Source organism: Myxine glutinosa, chromosome 13, assembly GCF_964187855.1.
Source record: "Myxine glutinosa chromosome 13, kmMyxGlut1.1, whole genome shotgun sequence".
Taxonomy (NCBI): domain Eukaryota; kingdom Metazoa; phylum Chordata; class Myxini; order Myxiniformes; family Myxinidae; genus Myxine; species Myxine glutinosa.
The window spans coordinates 32970029-32988363 of NC_136273.1; the positions used below are offsets into that span (position 1 = coordinate 32970029).

At 54.2% G+C, this 18335-nt stretch overlaps 2 protein-coding genes across 6 annotated transcripts in view; one reads left to right on the plus strand and one right to left on the minus strand.

Moving 5' to 3' along the window:
- The window catches only part of LOC144888650 (uncharacterized), a 648249-nt gene that overhangs the window by 327588 nt on the left and 302326 nt on the right, over positions 1-18335 (plus strand). The window lies entirely within an intron of this gene.
- Positions 1487-18335, minus strand: part of LOC137438808 (discoidin domain-containing receptor 2) — a 129404-nt gene continuing 112555 nt past the window's right edge. For all 5 annotated transcript variants that reach the window (XM_078767287.1, XM_078767288.1, XM_078767289.1 and 2 more), the window contains one exon: positions 1487-2581. In XM_078767287.1, the coding sequence (XP_078623413.1) occupies positions 2426-2581 (156 nt within the window). In that variant the 3' untranslated portion in view covers positions 1487-2425. The remainder of the gene's footprint in view (positions 2582-18335) is intronic.

The window sequence follows — 18335 nt, forward strand, 5'->3', positions numbered from 1 at the left end:
CCATCCCTACATGTTTTTGCATTTTTATAAAATGTTTTTTTTCCAGACTTGTATGTAAATGTCCCTATTGATATGCTCTAAGCCTCTAAAGTACATTTTCCTCCAAGCTGGGACTATTAATTCGCTTGGATCGATATTCCCCAATGGTCCACGAATACTCCCATCCTTATGAGCTACGTTTATTGTTGAAACTGTGCCACAGCTTCCGCAGAAAGCATGGAAAAGCCATATGCGTGTGGATGAAACGACGAATTGTAAGTACCTTGTACAGTATGCAGCATGGTACTGAAAGATACTAAATTTAAATAGATTTAGCATAGCATGAAAAAAAAGTAGCCTCTCATTGAAGATTCAAACTCACAAGAGTCAACGAGCCTGGACTTTGCTGTTGATGACTCCCCAGATATCATGTCTGAATAATAAATAAAGAACATTGGGTCATCAGGTTAATGCCCCTCTTTGATGGGGGCTGGGTAGGGGTGCTATACCTATAATGGTTAACCTGTTAGATCTGGCCAAAGTGTAAGCGATCGGTGCACTGAATAACCTTGGAGGCAACGCCATGCCCGTCTTGCCACTCTGAACTCGGCTCACGTATTGGCATCACGGTGTCAGGCAGGCTACCAGGGTACAAAAAGGGTCGTTTTGCACCTTTCCTTGACCATGGCCAAAGCACCATGTTTCCACCAAAGCCAAGAGTCCTTTGGGGCTTCCTGCTTGGACTGGCCCCCATAAAGGTTGCTACGATTACCTGGGCGAAACGTGAAACCTTTTCATGACAGTGACATGGATGAAGCCTGCACATCAGTAAAAAGAAAAGAAAAGAATACAAACCGCCCTGCGGATCTCTTACCTTTTGCTGTGATACCGGACCCTATGTGAAGCTTGTGTTTCAATAGGAAGCAGGTGTGGCAGCAACACCAATATTTGATAACTGGGTCCATAGCATCGCGTGTGTTGTCCTGTTCTTCTTCAATTCCTCGACTTTCTTTCACCTTTTGTCTTTCATCTGTCTATCACCCTCAAAGGATGCAAGGCTAAGTTACTAAAACGTTGCCACCTTTGATTGTTCAAATCCAAGGAAGGAACCAACTGCATATTGGGTATCCATGGGTGGAGGAGATGATTGGAGCAGATGAGGTTGGGGGGAGGGAGGGAGGAGGAGCGGAGGTAAAAGGAGAGAATGAAAATTCAGAAAAACATGGTATGAAATAATAATAATAGGGGTGAAGAAAGTAGCAAGGAGGTTTGGAAGGAACAGGGAGTTATTTATTATTTTAAAGATCCATTTTCAGCTTCTCTATTGACATTGGTGTCCAAAGGTCAGGGAAAACATTTGATCATGTAATCAGCAATTGGTGGCAGGTGATGTCATGTTTTGTGACGAGTGACAAAACAGCTTCAGTGGCCTTTTTGTCATTCACTTCCTGGTCTTCAGTTGCCTGGTTTGATTTCTGCAGTTCAAAGAGTGGAATATTCCTCCCAGTTCCCAAAGGTTATCTTTATTTGGAAAACTCATAACACAGCACATGTACGTGAACACTCTTCATCGGATGGCAACTTGGGCACGCAAGAGGTCGGGGCGTCCTATACAACACCGTGGTACTAGCATGAAGACAATCAGCATGTAAACACTCGTAATTTATAGGCAAAGATGGCAGGGGATAGGCCGTAGATTGGCCATTTCAAATTCACAAGGCTGAATGTTGACTGTTCTCTGTAATAAAGAGCCAGGGTGGGTGGTTATCCTACATCTGGCCTGGGTAATAAATAAAAAAAGGCAAACTTGTTCAATCAATTCGGTTCGATTGGTGTCATAGAAACAGGCCATTTTGTCGTCTCCAAAAAAGGGTTCTACTTAGTCACTCAATGGGAAGTCAAACAGAAAACAAACGAGAAACACACAAACAACTCACAATGAGCAAAGAAAAAAAAAATCTCAATGTACATGAAGGTCGGCTTGACAGGCCAAATGGCCTGTGGTGTGGATGTAGCGCAGGCTTGATAGACCAACAAATGGCCTCCTCCAGTGTCCAAGTTCCTTGTGTACCCCTTGTGTGAAGTTTTCTTTTTTTGTCTTCTAATGTCCAGTTTGTCATATTATCAGGCATCTCAAATTGTCAGGTGGACAGGCCTGAAATCAGATGATCACCATTATTTAAAAAAAGAGTACTCTTGGTGGTTGCGTTTTAATGACCAATGGGCTCAAAACAACAACTTGATAGCTCTTCGACACCTGGCAAAGACAACATGGTCAAGGGTGGTGGTCACAGTCATAGACCAACTGAAAGCAGACCTGGTGGGACGCAGAACTGACTTTTCCATCTGCTTCAGGATTCTTTCTTGCTAGTCACTGCAGACTTTCTTGGTCACTGCAGAAGTCAAAAAAATCAAGAAGATCGTCACCATTTCAAAATGGCCAAAATCATGGTGATTCTTCTGCCTCGATGTTGTTTGTGGCCTCGATCAAGAACTTGTGGATGGCTTGGAAAACCGGGCGCTCTTGGCTTTCTTTTTTCCAGCACTGGAGCATCAGCTGGTACACAGGCTGAGGACAGGCCTCGGAATAAGACAAGTATTGCTGTAATTGAGAAGAGGGAGGCATAGGGAGGGATGGTATAAAAATGAGAGTCAATGTACACAGACACACCTTGTGACTTTCTCAAACAACATGTGTAATAATGCTTCAATTAGATCTTGCAAACATTTATAGGCAAACAAGAAAGAATAATTTGAGATCTGTTCAATATAAGGGGTTCGTATGACAAGGTAAGTAATTTGAGGAAAAGAGGACTGATGAAGGGAAAAGGGAAGAAAAGAGTGGGGTGGGGAGAAAGGGGAATGAGGTTCAGAGAAGATAGAAGCAAAGAGGAGGCAATGGAACAAACGGAGATGAGGTAGGAGTGTGAGTAGGACATCTTGTACACACTCTCTGGACCTCGGCCCACAAACTCCATAATAAAAGCCATATAGTAAACGATTGCCGAGAAAAGCCCGTTGGTCTACGAGGTGGCTCAAAATATGTATTTTTGAAGACTTTCGTCGTTTTTTTCATTTTTGAACACAGATTCAAGGCTCTTGGAGCTGGAACACCGAAACAGACCAATGCTCAATACATATACAGTCACGTGAAAAAGTAAGTACACCCCATGTAAAGTTTTGACTTTTACAACATATTTCAACATACAGCTATTTGATCTTCATTTCAACAATATTGATAGATAAAGGTGATATAATATAACAAATATCATGAAACATTTACATTTTGTAGTCCATTGTATAATTTAAATAAACATAAATGCAAATTTCGCATGTGGAAAAACGAAGTACACCCCGACATTTATCACTACTTCAAATACCTAAAATTAGAATCAGGTGCATCAGCTCAGGTGCAAATGATTAGAACATCGTTAGAGAGGATCTTGGAGGAACCTGTCTCATTTAAACCTCAGACATTTAGTTTGGTTTGCTCTTTGTTGTTGAAGTGTGCGGCGTCACCATGCCGAGATCAAAAGTGCTTTCTGGGGCCTTCAGAAAGAAGGTTATAGATGCCTACGAGTCTGGGAAGGGATTTAAAAAGATCTCCAAACAATTTGAAATCAATCATTCGACTGTCCAGAAGATCATCTACAAGTGGAGAAGATTCCAAACAACTGCCAACTTGTTCAGGCCAGGCCACCCCAGCAAGTTCAGCCCGAGAGCAGACCGCAAGATGCTGAAAGAAGTCTCTAAGAACCCCAGAATGTCATCACGGGACCTACAGGTAGCTCTTGCCACTGTTGATGTCAAAGTGCACGAGTCTACCATTAGAAAGAGGGTGCACAAATTTGATCTACATGGGAGGTGTGCCAGGAGGAAACCTTTGCTGTCCAGAAAGAACATCAGGGCAAGAATAAAGTTTCCCAATGAACACCGAGGCAAAGACCCGCACCTCTGGAACAATGTGCTCTGGATAGATGAGTCAAAGGTAGAGCTATCTGGCCACAGTACCAGAAGATATTGTTACGGAAACGGATTACGGCACTCCCCTTAGCTGGGGGGGGGGGGGGGGTGGGGTGGCTTAATCCCCCTTCTATTTGTACTGGCCGTCTCCGCTCCTGAAGCTACCCCGCTCCTCCGTGGGGTGGGATTGGCCGAGGCGATCGGTCAAAGGATTCCCGTACGCCCCCGCCGAGCCCTCCACAAAGCAGGTGGGCAACCCCGTTCGAGACCGCGGACAAGATGTTATTTGCCGAGCGGGTTAGCAGCCCGCGGTCCGAACCATGAGCAAGTACTAAACCCGATCCTAAATGTTGGCCAAATCGTGCCACAGGTGTTCAATGTGGAAACCTCTAAAGTGACCGAATGTGAAGAAAAGAAGGCAAAGGTAGGAAGAACAGGAGGTATTTATTACTAACTATTGTACAAAACCAAAGAAACCAAGGGAGGAGGAAAGAAAACGAAAGCAATTTACAGAAGAAGAAGAAGACACAGTGCAATTCTACTTATACAAGCTTAACTTAAACCCCAGGACAACACAGATAAACAGACGACAGTCAGACTTACATGAATGGGAATGAAGCAGGAATGGCAGGGGTAGATGGCTGGACGGATGAGAAGGTGGGATCACAGGGCTGGAAGGATGCGGGTCCGGTTCGTGTAAACGGCAAGGCTCGAGGTGAGCGGCCGCCGACCCTCCTCAATCTGGTTCGCACGGCGGCATTGCTTCGTAGCAGCGGGTCGAAACTGCCGTCAAAGCTCAACTCTTCCTCAAACTCGACTCAGCTGCGGTGGACTCAGCTGCGGTGGACTCCTCACTCATCTGCCTAAGCAGTCCCTCCCAACCTTCTTTTATGAGGCGCGTGGCGATCAAGCCGCCGGCCTTTTGGAAACGCCCATCGGTGAGCTCGCCTCGGCCTTGATTGGTCGCGAGGGCTCACCGATCGCGCCCCTTGATGAGGCGTTGGCAAAGCCACGCCTTGTTCCTGGCGCTTGGCTGACTCCTCCCACCTTCTGCTCCGAGATGACCTCGTGTTCAATGGAGTCTGAGGCGCTGACAATAAGCCAAAGCAGTAGTGGCGAACGCCGCCGTACTGGCGCTTTTTAGGAGGCCATGGGGGTGTCGGAGGGATCCTATTTTATTCGATTTGGTGCAATGCAGTGTCAACTAATGGGCAACAGAGCCTTAAACTGGAACACATAATAAGGAAATAACTATTTAGAAGGGTATATGATTTTCTACGTGCATGCGATGGACTAACTAAGGGGACAACCTTTGACCTTTACACAAATTGATGGAGGTATTTACAAAGATCATGACACTACTTACAGAGGGTGATATTTACAAACACAGGATTCTCAAATCCGCAACAATATGTTTGGCGAAAACCAAAGACAGCATTTGACCACAAGAACCTGATACCATCTGTAAAGCATGGTGGTGGAAATATTATGGTTTGGGGCAGCTTTGCTGCATCAGGGCCTGGGCAGCTCACCATCATAGAATCCACTATGAATTCTTCATTGTACCAGAGGGTGCTTGAGGATAATGTGAGGCCATCTGTCGGAGAAGTTGAAGCTCAACCAAAGGTTAACCATGCAACATGACAATGACCCTAAACATACCAGTAAATCCACCAAGGAATGGCTGAAAAGAAAGAAATGGAGGGTTCTGGAATGGCCAAGTCAAAGCCCGGATATAAATCCCATCGAGATGTTGTGGGGGGATTTGAAATGAGGTGTGCATGCAAGAAACCCCTCAAACATCGCACAGCTGAAATAATTCTGCATGGAGGAGTGGGCAAAAATTTCTCCCAGTCTATGCCAGAGACTGGTCGACAGTTATAAGAAACGCCTACTTGAGATTGTTTCTGCCAAAGGGGGCAACACCACCTATTAGAGCCAAGGGTGTACTTAGTTTTTCCACATGCGAAATTTGCATTTATGTTTATTTAAATTATACAATAATAACCACCTTTAGAGGCCATTTTTCCCCGCAAAGCGGGGGTTGGCCTTTTTCGGGGACCGTGGTTGTTGTTGTTTTTCGGTCCCCTTTTTGAAGCAATGTTTTACGGCCGGATGCCCTTCCTGACGCCAACCCTTTTTGCCGCCTTTAACGACAAACAGGGAATTACCAGTGAACTGGTACTCAATTAGCCAACCTCGGAAGGATGACAGGCTGAATCAACCCCCCTGGCGTTAATTCAGCGATCGACCGGGATTCAAACCCAGGATCTTAGGATCCTAAGCCGGCACCCTAACCGCTAGCCCAACACCAGTTCTCGATAAACTCGATATAATTTAAATTATACAATGGACTACAAAATGTAAATGTTTCATGATATTTGTTATATTATATCACCTTTATCTATCAATATTGTTGAAATGAAGATCAAATAGCTGTATGTTGAAATATGTTGAAAAAGTCAAAACTTTACATGGGGTGCACTTACTTTTTCACGTGACTGTATATCCACTAGCAGTTTACTATATATATATATGCAAAGATTTGTGGTTGGGAGTAAATCCAAATGATTCCATGGTAAGATCTCCAACCTTTAATTGAACAAACACTTGAGTTATAATCCAACATTGCTTACAGGATTATTTTGAGCCGTTAATATGCGGTTGATTTTTGAATTTGGTCAGTAACGTCTCCGTTCACGAGAGCGGTGTGATACGGTTTCATTGGCTGTCCAGCTTTGCAGCATTGGCGGGGTATACTTTGCATATACCCCGCCCACTTTGCATATAAGGGGATGTTGAGATGATTTTATCACTCTTGAGGAAGATTAACGGAGGCGTGTGGCTTTGTCACATGTTGTTAATCGAAACGTTGAGTCATTGTTTTTCAATTAATGGTTGTAGATCTTACCATGGAGTCATATATATATATATATATATATATTTATATATACACACACTAGCAGGAGTACCAGGTGTTGCTGGGGGGGGGGGGGGGAGGAGAGGGATGGGTGAGGAAGGGAGTGGGTGGAGTGGAAGAGGGAAGGGAGGGGAAGGTGAGAGGGAGGGGAAAGATATTCTACATATACATATTTTGGGGGGTGGGTGTCCTTGACAGGCTCCTCCGTTTTGGAGGAGGGAGGAAGGGAAGGAGGAAAAATTTTCCCATGCAAAGAGTGCTTCATAACCTCAGTGTTGCACAGGTAAAAAAGGAAATTGTAAACCATCTGATGTTTGTCTGATGACAAACTACAGTCTAAAAAAGGTCCTAAACAAGATAGTGTGGCGGACACAAAAGCCCACTGGCGTGGTGACATCATTCCGCGCACCAAGTGGGCGGTGGCCACGCACCAGGGGTAGGCGTGGCCTCATGATATACACCGGGCGCCCAGCCCGGGACAGTACAGTGTTACAGTGTAGTCTTACAATAAAGACGTTTATATGTTACCGCTTGTCCGCTTCCTCCTTGCTCACAAGCAGCGCGCGTAACGCCGCGCTTTACTGGTGACCCTCGACGTTGGATCTGCTGGAGCGATCCTTCCACACGCGACGCCATCGCCATGGCCGACTTCGTCAAACTTCCGGAATTTTGGGAGGCTCAGGCCGAAGTCTGGTTCGTCCAGGCCGAAGCCCAATTTCAGCTTCGGCGCCTCACCGGCGATGACACGCGCTATTGCCACGTCGTCGCCTCCCTCGGGCCCGGCACGGCCGCTCGAGTTGTGTCCGTCCTTCGCCACCCACCGAACGGCCACAAGTACGAGGCACTCAAGCGGCTACTCCTAGCCACGTTCGGCCTTACGGACGACGCACGGGCCGACCGCCTCCTGGATCTCCCCGAGCTCGGTGAGACGCGCCCGTCGGTCCGAATGGACCATATGCTGTCACTGTTGGGCGACGAAGCCCCCGGTTCGCTATTCCGGGCGCTTTTCCGGCGCCAACTTCCAGCGCAGGTCCGCCTCGCGTTGGCCGGGACCGAGCTAACGGAACCCCGAGCATTGGCGGCCGAGGCGGACAGGTACTTCGCCGCTTCGGACATGCGGGCGAGCGTCGGCGTGGCCGTCACGGCCCTCGACGCTGATGTTCAGCAGCATGTTCCACAGCATCAGCTTCTACAGCACGCTGATGTTCAGCAGCATGTTGATATGCACCTCGTGAACGCCGCCACGCCCCGCCCACCGCCGCGGCGAAAACCGCCACCGCGGGGAAACCCGCCAACTCCACCGGCCTGGCGGAGCCAGCCGCGCTCCTCCAGCTCCACCACCTGGTGCTGGTTCCACGCCAAGTTCGGCCACGAAGCTCGGCGGTGTCATCCGCCGTGCTCCTTCAACGGGTCGGGAAACGCCCGGGCCGGCGCTCAATAGTGGCGATGAGCGCCGGCCATTCGAACAGCCTGCTGTTCATAACGGACACCTTCTCCAGGCGCCGTTACCTGTGCGACACGGGAGCGCAGGTGAGTGTCATTCCCGCCGGCACGTCAGACAAGCACGCCGCGGGTGGGGGCCCCGCGCTGCTTGCCGCGAACGGGACGCCCATCCGTACGTACGGAAAACGCTGCCTCTCTCTGCGGTTTGGAGGGCAGGTTTTCCGATGGACGTTCGTCACCGCCGACGTGCCCATGGCACTGCTTGGCGCGGACTTCCTGTGCGCTAATGGGCTCCTGGTCGACGTCAAGCGCAGACGGCTTGTCCAGGCCGAGACGTTCAGCTCGCTCGCTTGTGCGTTGCCCAGCTCAACGAGCGGCTTGCCAAGCGGCTTGCCGAACGATTCGGTTCCGGCCACGTTGGTCTGTACGCTTCCGGCAGCGGACGCATTCACCCGCCTCCTCGCCGGCTTCCCGGCCCTCACGCGGCCCACCTTCTCGGCGGGGGCCGTCAAGCACGGGGTGGCCCATCACATCCCCACCGTCGGGCCACCGGTCTACGCCCGGGCACGCCGCCTCGAGCCGACGAAGCTGGCGGTGGCAAAAGCGGAGTTCGCTACCCTGGAGCGACTCGGCATCGTTCGGCGCTCAGAGAGCGCTTGGGCGTCGCCGCTGCACATCGTGCCGAAGCCCGGCGGGGGATGGCGACCGTGCGGGGACTATCGCCGTCTCAATGACGCCACGACTCCCGACCGCTACCCCGTCCCCCACATTCAGGACTTTTCCGCCCGTTTGGCGGGCAGGTCCTTCTTCTCGAAGGTGGACCTCATACGCGGCTACCATCAGGTCCCCGTCAGGCCGGAGGACGTCCCGAAGACGGCGGTCATCACGCCATTCGGACTCTTCGAGTTCTTGCGCATGCCCTTCGGTCTGAAGAATGCGGCTCAGGCGTTCCAGCGACTGATGGACAGCGTCCTGCGCGACTTGGATTTTGTCTACGTTTACCTGGACGATATCCTCGTCGCCAGCGCGTCCCGCGAAGAGCACCTACGCCACCTCCGCACGCTCTTCGAACGCCTGGGCCAGCATGGCCTGATTGTGAACCCCGCAAAGTGCCGGTTCGGCGCCGCCACAATCGATTTTCTGGGGCACCGTGTCACCAGGCACGGAGCCGTCCCCCTACCGGCCAAGGTGGAGGCGGTGAAGGGGTTTCCGCGCCCCCGCACGATCAGAGGGCTGCAGGAGTTCCTGGGCATGGTGAACTTTTACCATCGGTTCCTGCCCCGTATCGCCCAGCTCCTGCGCCCCCTGCACGAAGCTCTCCGAGGTAAGCCGGGCAAAGGCGACGTTACCTGGACCGAGCAGATGGACACGGCGTTCACGGGCGCGAAGCTCGCCTTGGCTAACGCCACCATGCTCGCGCACCCGGCGCCCGATGCACCGATCGCCCTCACCACCGATGCCTCGGACTACGCGGTGGGCGCAGTGCATGAGCAATGGGTGCGTGGAGCTTGGCAACCGCTGGCATTCTTTAGCCGGCAGCTTCGCCCGCCCGAACGCCGTTACAGTACCTTCGACCGCGAGTTGCTCGGACTTCACTTGGCGGTCAGGCACTTCCGCCATCTGCTCGAGGGCCGGGCGTTCACTGCCTTCGTCGACCACAAGCCGCTGATCTTTGCGATGGGCAAAGTCACCGAGCCGTGGTCGGCCCGGCAGCAGCGTCACCTCTCGGCCGTGTCCGAGTACACGACGGACATCCAGCACGTCGCGGGGAAGGACAACCCGGTGGCGGATTGCCTTTCCCGGGCCGTCGCCCACGCAGTCCACCTCGGCATCGACTATGCCCGGATGGCAGCGGACCAGGCCGCTGACCCCGACGTCCAGGCCTTGCGGACCGCCGTCACGGGCCTCCGCATCACCGAGGTGCCGTTTGACGGCGCGGGCGCGGCCCTCTTGTGCGACGTCTCCCTCGGGCGTCCTCGCCCCATCGTGCCCGCGGGCTGGCAGCGCCAGGTGTTTGACGCCATCCACGGCCTGTCCCACCCGGGCGCGAGGGCCTCCCAAAGGCTGATCGCCGACAAGTTCGTCTGGCATGGCCTCCGGAAGGCCGTCCGCGGCTGGGCCAGGACGTGCCTCGCGTGCCAGCGCGCCAAGGTGCACCGGCACACCCAGGCCCCGTTGGCCCCGTTCACGGTGCCGGAACGCCGGTTTGACCACGTCCACGTGGACCTGGTGGGACCTCTGCCCCCCTCGCGGGGTTTCACCTACGTCCTCACCATGGTGGACCGCACCACCCGGTGGCCGGAGGCCGTGCCCTTGGCGTCGACAACGGCGGCCGATGTCGCGCAGGCTTTCATCGCCACCTGGGTCGCCCGGTTCGGCGCCCCCTCAGACATCTCATCCGACCGCGGCCCCCAGTTCACCTCGGAGCTCTGGGGGGCGGTTGCGCAGGGGCTCGGGGTCCGGCTGCACCGAACCACGGCCTACCATCCCCAGGCTAACGGCCTGTGTGAGCGATTTCACCGCTCATTGAAGGCCGCGCTCCGGGCCACCCTCCGCGACGGCGGCTGGGTCGACAGGCTCCCCTGGGTCCTGCTGGGCCTCCGGACGGCGCCCAAGGAGGACCTGCGCGCATCCGCGGCGGAATTGGTCTTCGGGCAACCGCTGCGGGTGCCGGGCGAGTTCCTCCCCGACTCCACGGCACCATGGTCCGCGGCACAGCAGCGCTCCGCTCTACAAGAGACCGCCCAGAGGTTCGCCCCGGTGCCAACGGCATGCCACGGGCACCCACCGACGCACGTCGCCCCGGAGCTTCGCACGGCGGAGTACGTCTTCGTCCGCCACGATGCCCATCGGACACCACTGCGGCCCCCGTACGACGGGCCTTTCCGCGTGCTGGAGACCGGGGCGAAGCACTTCACCCTGGACATCGGCGGTACTCCTGACCGCGTTTCGGTAGACCGCCTCAAGCCGGCCCACCTCGATGTGGACCATCCACCGCCAGTGGCCCGACCCCCACGTCGGGGCCGCCCTCCTGCGGGCGGACCCCCGGCACCGCCCAGCCCCGCCGCCACGCCGCCCCCCGGTCCTGCACCCATCCCAGGGGCAGCCAGGGGCATCCCACCTGGCATCCCTGCACCCCGGACGCCGCCGATCGCCAGGGGGCGCTTCGGCCGGGTCATTCGTCTGCCCCGCAAACTGGCCCTCCAGGTGCGCGGGAATTCTGGGGGGGCGCGTGTGGCGGACACAAAAGCCCACTGGCGTGGTGACATCATTCCGCGCACCAAGTGGGCGGTGGCCACGCACCAGGGGTAGGCGTGGCCTCATGATATACACCGGGCGCCCAGCCCGGGACAGTACAGTGTTACAGTGTAGTCTTACAATAAAGACGTTTATATGTTACCGCTTGTCCGCTTCCTCCTTGCTCACAAGCAGCGCGCGTAACGCCGCGCTTTAATAGGGATGATGTTGGTTTCGAGAGTAGCTAACAGTATTGCCATCACATAGCAATCCCGACATCACTGCCTCCAGACTATTGTCTCGGGCTAGGCCGAGCTAGAAGTATAAGAAGCTCCTATATTTCATTTCTGCACAAGTATAAGAAGCTCCTGTATAATTTCAGGGACTTCTTGCAGCTTCAGTTGTCTTTCCTACTTTTCTTTTTTATCAACTTAGAGTAACCAATCACAAATGGAGATAATTATAGAATGTTGTTATTAGAGATGTTCATGCAGTTTGTAAGAAGTTGATGATCATGTACTGATATAACATTACCCAGAAGTTGATGATCATGTTCTGATATTATAACATATCCCCAGAAATTGATGATCATGTACTGATATTATAACATTACCCAGAAGTTCATGATCATGTACTAATATTATAACATTATACTCGGACCGCTAAATTGTAGTCTCATTATGTGGCTACACCACAAGAGTAATCAAGTACTGGTGTAACCAGTGGAGTTTTGGTGAAGCTTGAAGCAATAAGGGATGAAGTGTAAATGAGGCAGTGATGTAGGGATTAACAGGGTCGAAGCCTCTCGAGGAATTTATGCACGACCGGACACGTGAAAGACACTCTCGTGGGTTTTACTGTTTTGTTCACTTGAAGTGTCAATAAAACTTATTATACACTCGAAATGCAAATGTCCTCGATAAACTACTATGAGAGGATGAAAAGATACTACTGTAGCGGTTACCGGAAGCATGACACAATCACCTTGCACCGGCCGATGACGTAACCGGCGGGCGGTTACTTGCCCGGGCTCGCCCGGACGTGTCCGGACGTGCCTTGCCCGGGCGGACACTCGATTTGCATACCACGCCTCGTTGAGAGGCGTGGCTGACTTATTTGCATACCACGCCCCACCTGAGAGGCGTGGCTTTTGTGTGGTGAACTTTTGATATAAATTGCCGCCCGTGTTAACGGGCTATTCAGTGCTTTTGAGTTCTTTCGAGTTGAGCTAGAATAAATAGCTCAGTGAAACTTCGTTCCTGGTGTCGTCCATTTTGTCCGGCTTTATCGTGCGAGCATAGCTCCACAATTGGTGACCCCTTTTCAAGAACATGGCAATGAAGTCATCTGTAGCTTTGAAGCTCCCTGGCTTATGGGAATCGCACGCAGCCGTCTGGTTCGCCCAAGCGGTTTCTCAATTCGCCCTGCGGAACATTACGGAGGACACGACGCGCTACCACCATGTGGTCTCCATGCTCAACGCCTCCACTGCTGCCCGGGTCCTGAGCTTCCTACAGAACCCGCCGAATGCCGACAAATACTGCGCGCTCAAATGCCTACTCCTCGGTGCGTTTGGACTCACGGAGACCGAACGCGCGCAACAACTGCTCGACCTCCCGGGGCTGGGTGAGGCCCATCCATCTGAACGCATGGACCACATGCTTGCTCTGCTCGGTGACCACAGCCCAGATTTTCTCTTCCGCGAGCTGTTCCTCCGGCAGCTACCCGGGCAGGTACGATTAGCTTTGGCTAATTCGCCCATCACGGACCCTCGCGCCCTGGCCAAGGAGGCCGATAAATTTTTCTCGGCCAGGCGACACGTCGGAGCGGCCGCCTGGAACCCTGGGCCGACCGAGGCAACGCCCGCGCCACGACCGGCGCCACCACCGGCCGAGTTAGCGCCACTGGCGGCAGCGGCCGCCGCGATGCCCCGTCGACCGAACCCGACGCGACCGCCGGAGCCTCCACCAGAGCGGACCATGTGCTACTACCACGCCAGGTTCGGGCAGAAGTCCAGAACGTGCCGCCCATCATGCACTTTCGGCAGGTCGGGAAACGACCAGGCCGGCGCTCGCTGCCTGCCATGAGTGTCAGCCATTCAGGCAGCCTTCTGTTTATTACGGACACAGCGTCCGGGCGGCGTTTTTTGTGCGACACCGGCGCTCAGCTGAGCGTGATACCCGCCTCGGTGCAGGACAAACAGGCCGCGCTTTGCGGCCCCGCCTTGGTCGCCGCAAACGGCTCCTCCATCCGCACCTTCGGTTTGCGCAGCATCGCATTCTGCTTCGGGGGCCAGCGCTTCAGGTGGGACTTCATCACGGTGAACGTGTTCATGGCCTTGCTGGGTGCAGATTTTCTGTGCGCGCATGGGCTTTTGGTGGACGTCAAACGGCGTCGGCTCATCAACGCGGAGACCTTCAGCTCGCTCGCTTGCTCATTGAGCGGCTCCGCACCAACCAGGCTAGCCTGCGCGCTCCCGGCCGCGGACGATTTCACCCGCCTGCTCGCTGAGTTTCCCGCCCTCACGCAGCCGACGTTTTCGGCCGTCGCCGTCAAACACGGCGTCGAACACCACATCCCGACCACAGGTCCACCGGTCTACGCCAGGGCTCGTCGCCTCGACCCGACCAAACTCGCTGTGGCGAAGGCGGAATTCGATGCGCTGGAGCGATTGGGCATTGTGCGGCGCTTGAATAGTACGTGGGCCACGCCCCTGCACACCGTGCCCAAACCGGGTGGCGGATGGCGACCATGTGGCGATTACCGCCGCCTCAACGATGCCACCACCCCCGACCGGTACCCGATACCACACATACAGGACTTTTCCGCCCGTTTGGCGGGGCGGGTGATATTTTCCAAGGTCGACCTCATTCGGGACTACCACCAGATACCCGTACGGCCGATGTGCCGAAGACGGCGGTAAATACACCTTTTGGCCTCTTTGAGTTCCTTTGCATGCCGTTCGGCCTTAAGAACGCGGCCCAGGCCTTCCAGCGGCTGATGCACAGCGTGCTGCATGACCTCACCTTCCTTTTTGTCTACTTGGACGACATTCTCGTCATCAGCACTTCCCGGGCGGAGCACCTCATCCAACTGTGCATGCTTTTTGAGCGCCTCGGCCAGCACGGCCTCATCATCAACCCGGCGAAATGCCAGTTTGGCGTAACGGCCGTCGACTTCCTGGGGCACCGCATCACGAAGCGCGGGGCCATCCCGCTGCCTCCCAAGGTGGAGGCAGTCACAAGTTTCCCGCGCCCCCGCTCCATCAAGGCCCTACAGGAATTTTTGGGGATGGTAAATTTCTACCACCGGTTCGTGCCTCGCGCCGCCCAACTCATGCGCCCCCTGTACGAAACCCTCCGGGGCAAGCCAGCCAAGCACGACGTCGCCTGGACCAAAGAGATGGACGAGGCGTTCACGGGCGCTAAGCTGGCCCTCGCCAACGCGACCATGCTGGCGCACCTGGCGCTCGACGCACCCATCGCCCTCACCACGGACGCTTCCGACTACGCGGAGGGTGCCGTGCATGAACAGTGGGTGAACGGGGCTTGGCAACCGCTGGCCTTCTTCAGCCGGCAGCTTCGCCCTAACGAGCGCAAGTATAGCGCTTTCGACCACGAGCTCCTCGGCCTTTACCTGGCCGTTCGCCACTTCCGCCATCTTTTAGAGGGCCGCCCGTTCATGGCGTTTGTGGACCACAAACCCCTGGTCTTCACCATGGCCAAGGTTGCAGAGCCGTGGTTGGCCCGCCAGCAGCGCCACCTCTCCGCCGTGTCCGAATTTACGACGGACATCCGGCACGTCGCGGGCAAGGACAACGCTGTGGCTGATTGCCTCTCCCGGTCCGGCGCGAACGCCGTCCACCTCGGTGTGGACTTTGCCCGCTTGGCGGCCGACCAGACCGCCGACCCCACGGTGCAAGCCCTCCAGACAGCGGACACAGGCCTGAGGTTGGCCGACGTCCCCTTCGAGGACACGGGCACAGTTCTCCTGTGCGACGTTTCCCTGGGCCAATCTCGCCCCATCGTGCCCACCGGATGGCAGCGGCACATTTTTGACGCCCTCCACGGCCTTTTCCACCCGGGCCGGAAAGCGTCGCAGAAGCTCGTGGCAGCAAAGTTCGTCTGGCACGGGCTCCGTAAGGACGTCCGTGACTGGGCCAACGCCTGTGTCGCCTGCCAGCGCGCGAAGGTCCACCGGCACACCCAGGCCCCGTTGGCACCATTCGACGTGCGCGCGCGGCGCTTCGACCAGGTCAATCTGGACCTGGTGGGACCCCTTCCCTCCTCGCGGGGCTTCACCCACCTCCTCACGATGGTGGACAGGACCACCAGGTGGCCGGAGGCTGCCCCGCTGGCATCAACAACATCCGCCGACGTGGCACAGGCCTTCATTGGCACCTGGATTGCCCGTTTCGGCACCCCCTCGGACATCTCCTCCGACAGAGGTCCGCAATTCACCTCCGAGCTTTGGGGCGCGGTCGCCCAGGCCTTGGGGGTCAAGCTACACCGCACCACGGCCTACCACCCCCAAGCCAACGGCTTGTGCGAGCGGTTCCACCGCTCGATGAAGGCCGCTCTCAGGGCCAGCCTCCAGGACGACGGTTGGGCCGACAGGCTCCCGTGGGTCCTATTGGGCCTCCGAACGGCCCCTAAAGAGGACCTCCAGGCTTCCACCGCCGAGCTGGTCTACGGCCAGCCACTGCGCGTGCCGGGCGAGTTCATCCCTGACGCCACCGGCCCCTGGTCCGCGGCTCGCCAACGCTCGGTCCTCCAGGAGGCCGCCAGGAGATTTGCCCCCGTGCCCACGTCCCACCACGGCTGCCCCCAACCCCACGTCCCCCCAGCACTTCGCACTGCGGAGTACGTTTTTATCCGGAACGACGCACACCAGGGAACGCTCCGGCCGCCGTACGATGGACCTTTCCGTGTCCTGAAGAGGGACGACAAGTCGTTCATCATTGACATCGGCTGCAAAGCGGACCGCATCTCCGTGGACCGCCTCAAGCCGGCCCATTTGGACCTCGACCAACCTCCACCGTTGGCCCTTCCTCCACGACGGGGCCGTCCCCCGTCAACCAAGCCCCCCGCCCGACCATCCACCGCCACGCCACCTACCACCCCCACACGGATCGCCAGGGGTCGTTTCGGCCGGGTCATCAAGACCCCCCTCAAACTGACTCTCCCGGTGCAAGTTAATTCTGGGGGGGGGGGGCGCATGTAGCGGTTACCGGAAGCATGACACAATCACCTTGCACCGGCCGATGACGTAACCGGCGGGCGGTTACTTGCCCGGACTCGCCTTGCCCGGGCGGACTCTCGATTTGCATACCACGCCCCGTTGAGAGGCGTGGCTGACTTATTTGCATACCACGCCCCGCCTGAGAGGCGTGGCTTTTGTGTGGTGAACTTTTGATATAAATTGCCGCCCGTGTTAACGGGCTATTCAGTGCTTTTGAGTTCTTTCGAGTTGAGCTCGAATAAATAGCTCAGTGAAACTTCGTTCCTGGTGTCGTCCATTTTGTCCGGCTTTATCGTGCGAGCATAGCTCCACACTACAACCTTTGTTTTGTATCAGTTGGTGGGGCCGACATTTTTTATCCACGTCATCCCGACGTTAGTACCGTACGTAGCGTCGACAGTGCCAGCACACTCTCTGATAATAGTTTTGTAAAATTAACTTCAATGAAGAACTTTATCAAGACAAGATATAAGTATTTATCTGTCGTATCCAAATCCTGGTTCTGGGAAATCAGAAGACCTCGTTAATACTTAATACTTAAGTAGATTCTCGCCAGACAAAAATACAGTCACTATAAATCATCAGAAAGACGTTACGTTAGTCAAGCACACTGTACACGTGACATGCTTTCTTATCTGCGCATGCGCATAGCAAGGTTCAGGGTTGATCGAGTAGGCGTGGGAAAGGGTGTGGCCTTGCCAAACTACGATGGCCTCGGTTGAGCACGAGATAACACACTCTCAGAGAGTATCTGTAAATATTTAACTGTAGAAATAAACTGGAGAAACAAATTATAACAAAGGATTCTGCACCAAGTAAAACTCCAGTCATTGCCATTGAGAGTGGCCCAGCTGAGAAATACACCGTCTGAATAATTATTGTAATATTTGAGTAGATGATGTTCTACTACTGATTTACAAATGTTGTGGTACAAACTTTATAGACGTGCTCACCAGTGGCGTACTGAGGGTGTCTGGTAGAATTTTTTATTTTTTTTAAATTACATAATTGTTACCCCTCCACCCCCTGCTTCCACCTCCCTCTCCCAAATCCCCAACCCCAGTAGCCATAGGTAATACTAATAGGACATAGACATAAGGAAACTAGGATCTTTATATCTAAATATCAATTAATTAACCATTGACCACTCCAGGTGATGCAGTATGCCAAAACAAAGATCAAAGTAACACTTAATGACAGTTCAAATATTTATTAAACTAGGGGGCCCGTTGGTCCATTGGACCAAATTTTAATTGGGGACTTTTGGATCTTCGGGGACTTTTGGGTCTTTGGGGACTTTTGGGTGTTCGGGGACTTTGAGTCATCAGGGTCATCTAGGTCTTTTTGGTCATTGGGGACTTTTGGGTCATCTGGGTTTTTTGGGTACTCGGGGACTTTTAGGTCCTTGTGGACTTTTGGGTGATCTGGGTCTTTTGGGTTATCAAGGACTTTTGGGTCATCTGGGTGTTTTGGGTCCTCGGGGACTTTTTGGTCATGTGGGTCTTTTCCGTCATCAAGCACTTTTGGGTCATTTTCGTCATTGGGGACTTTT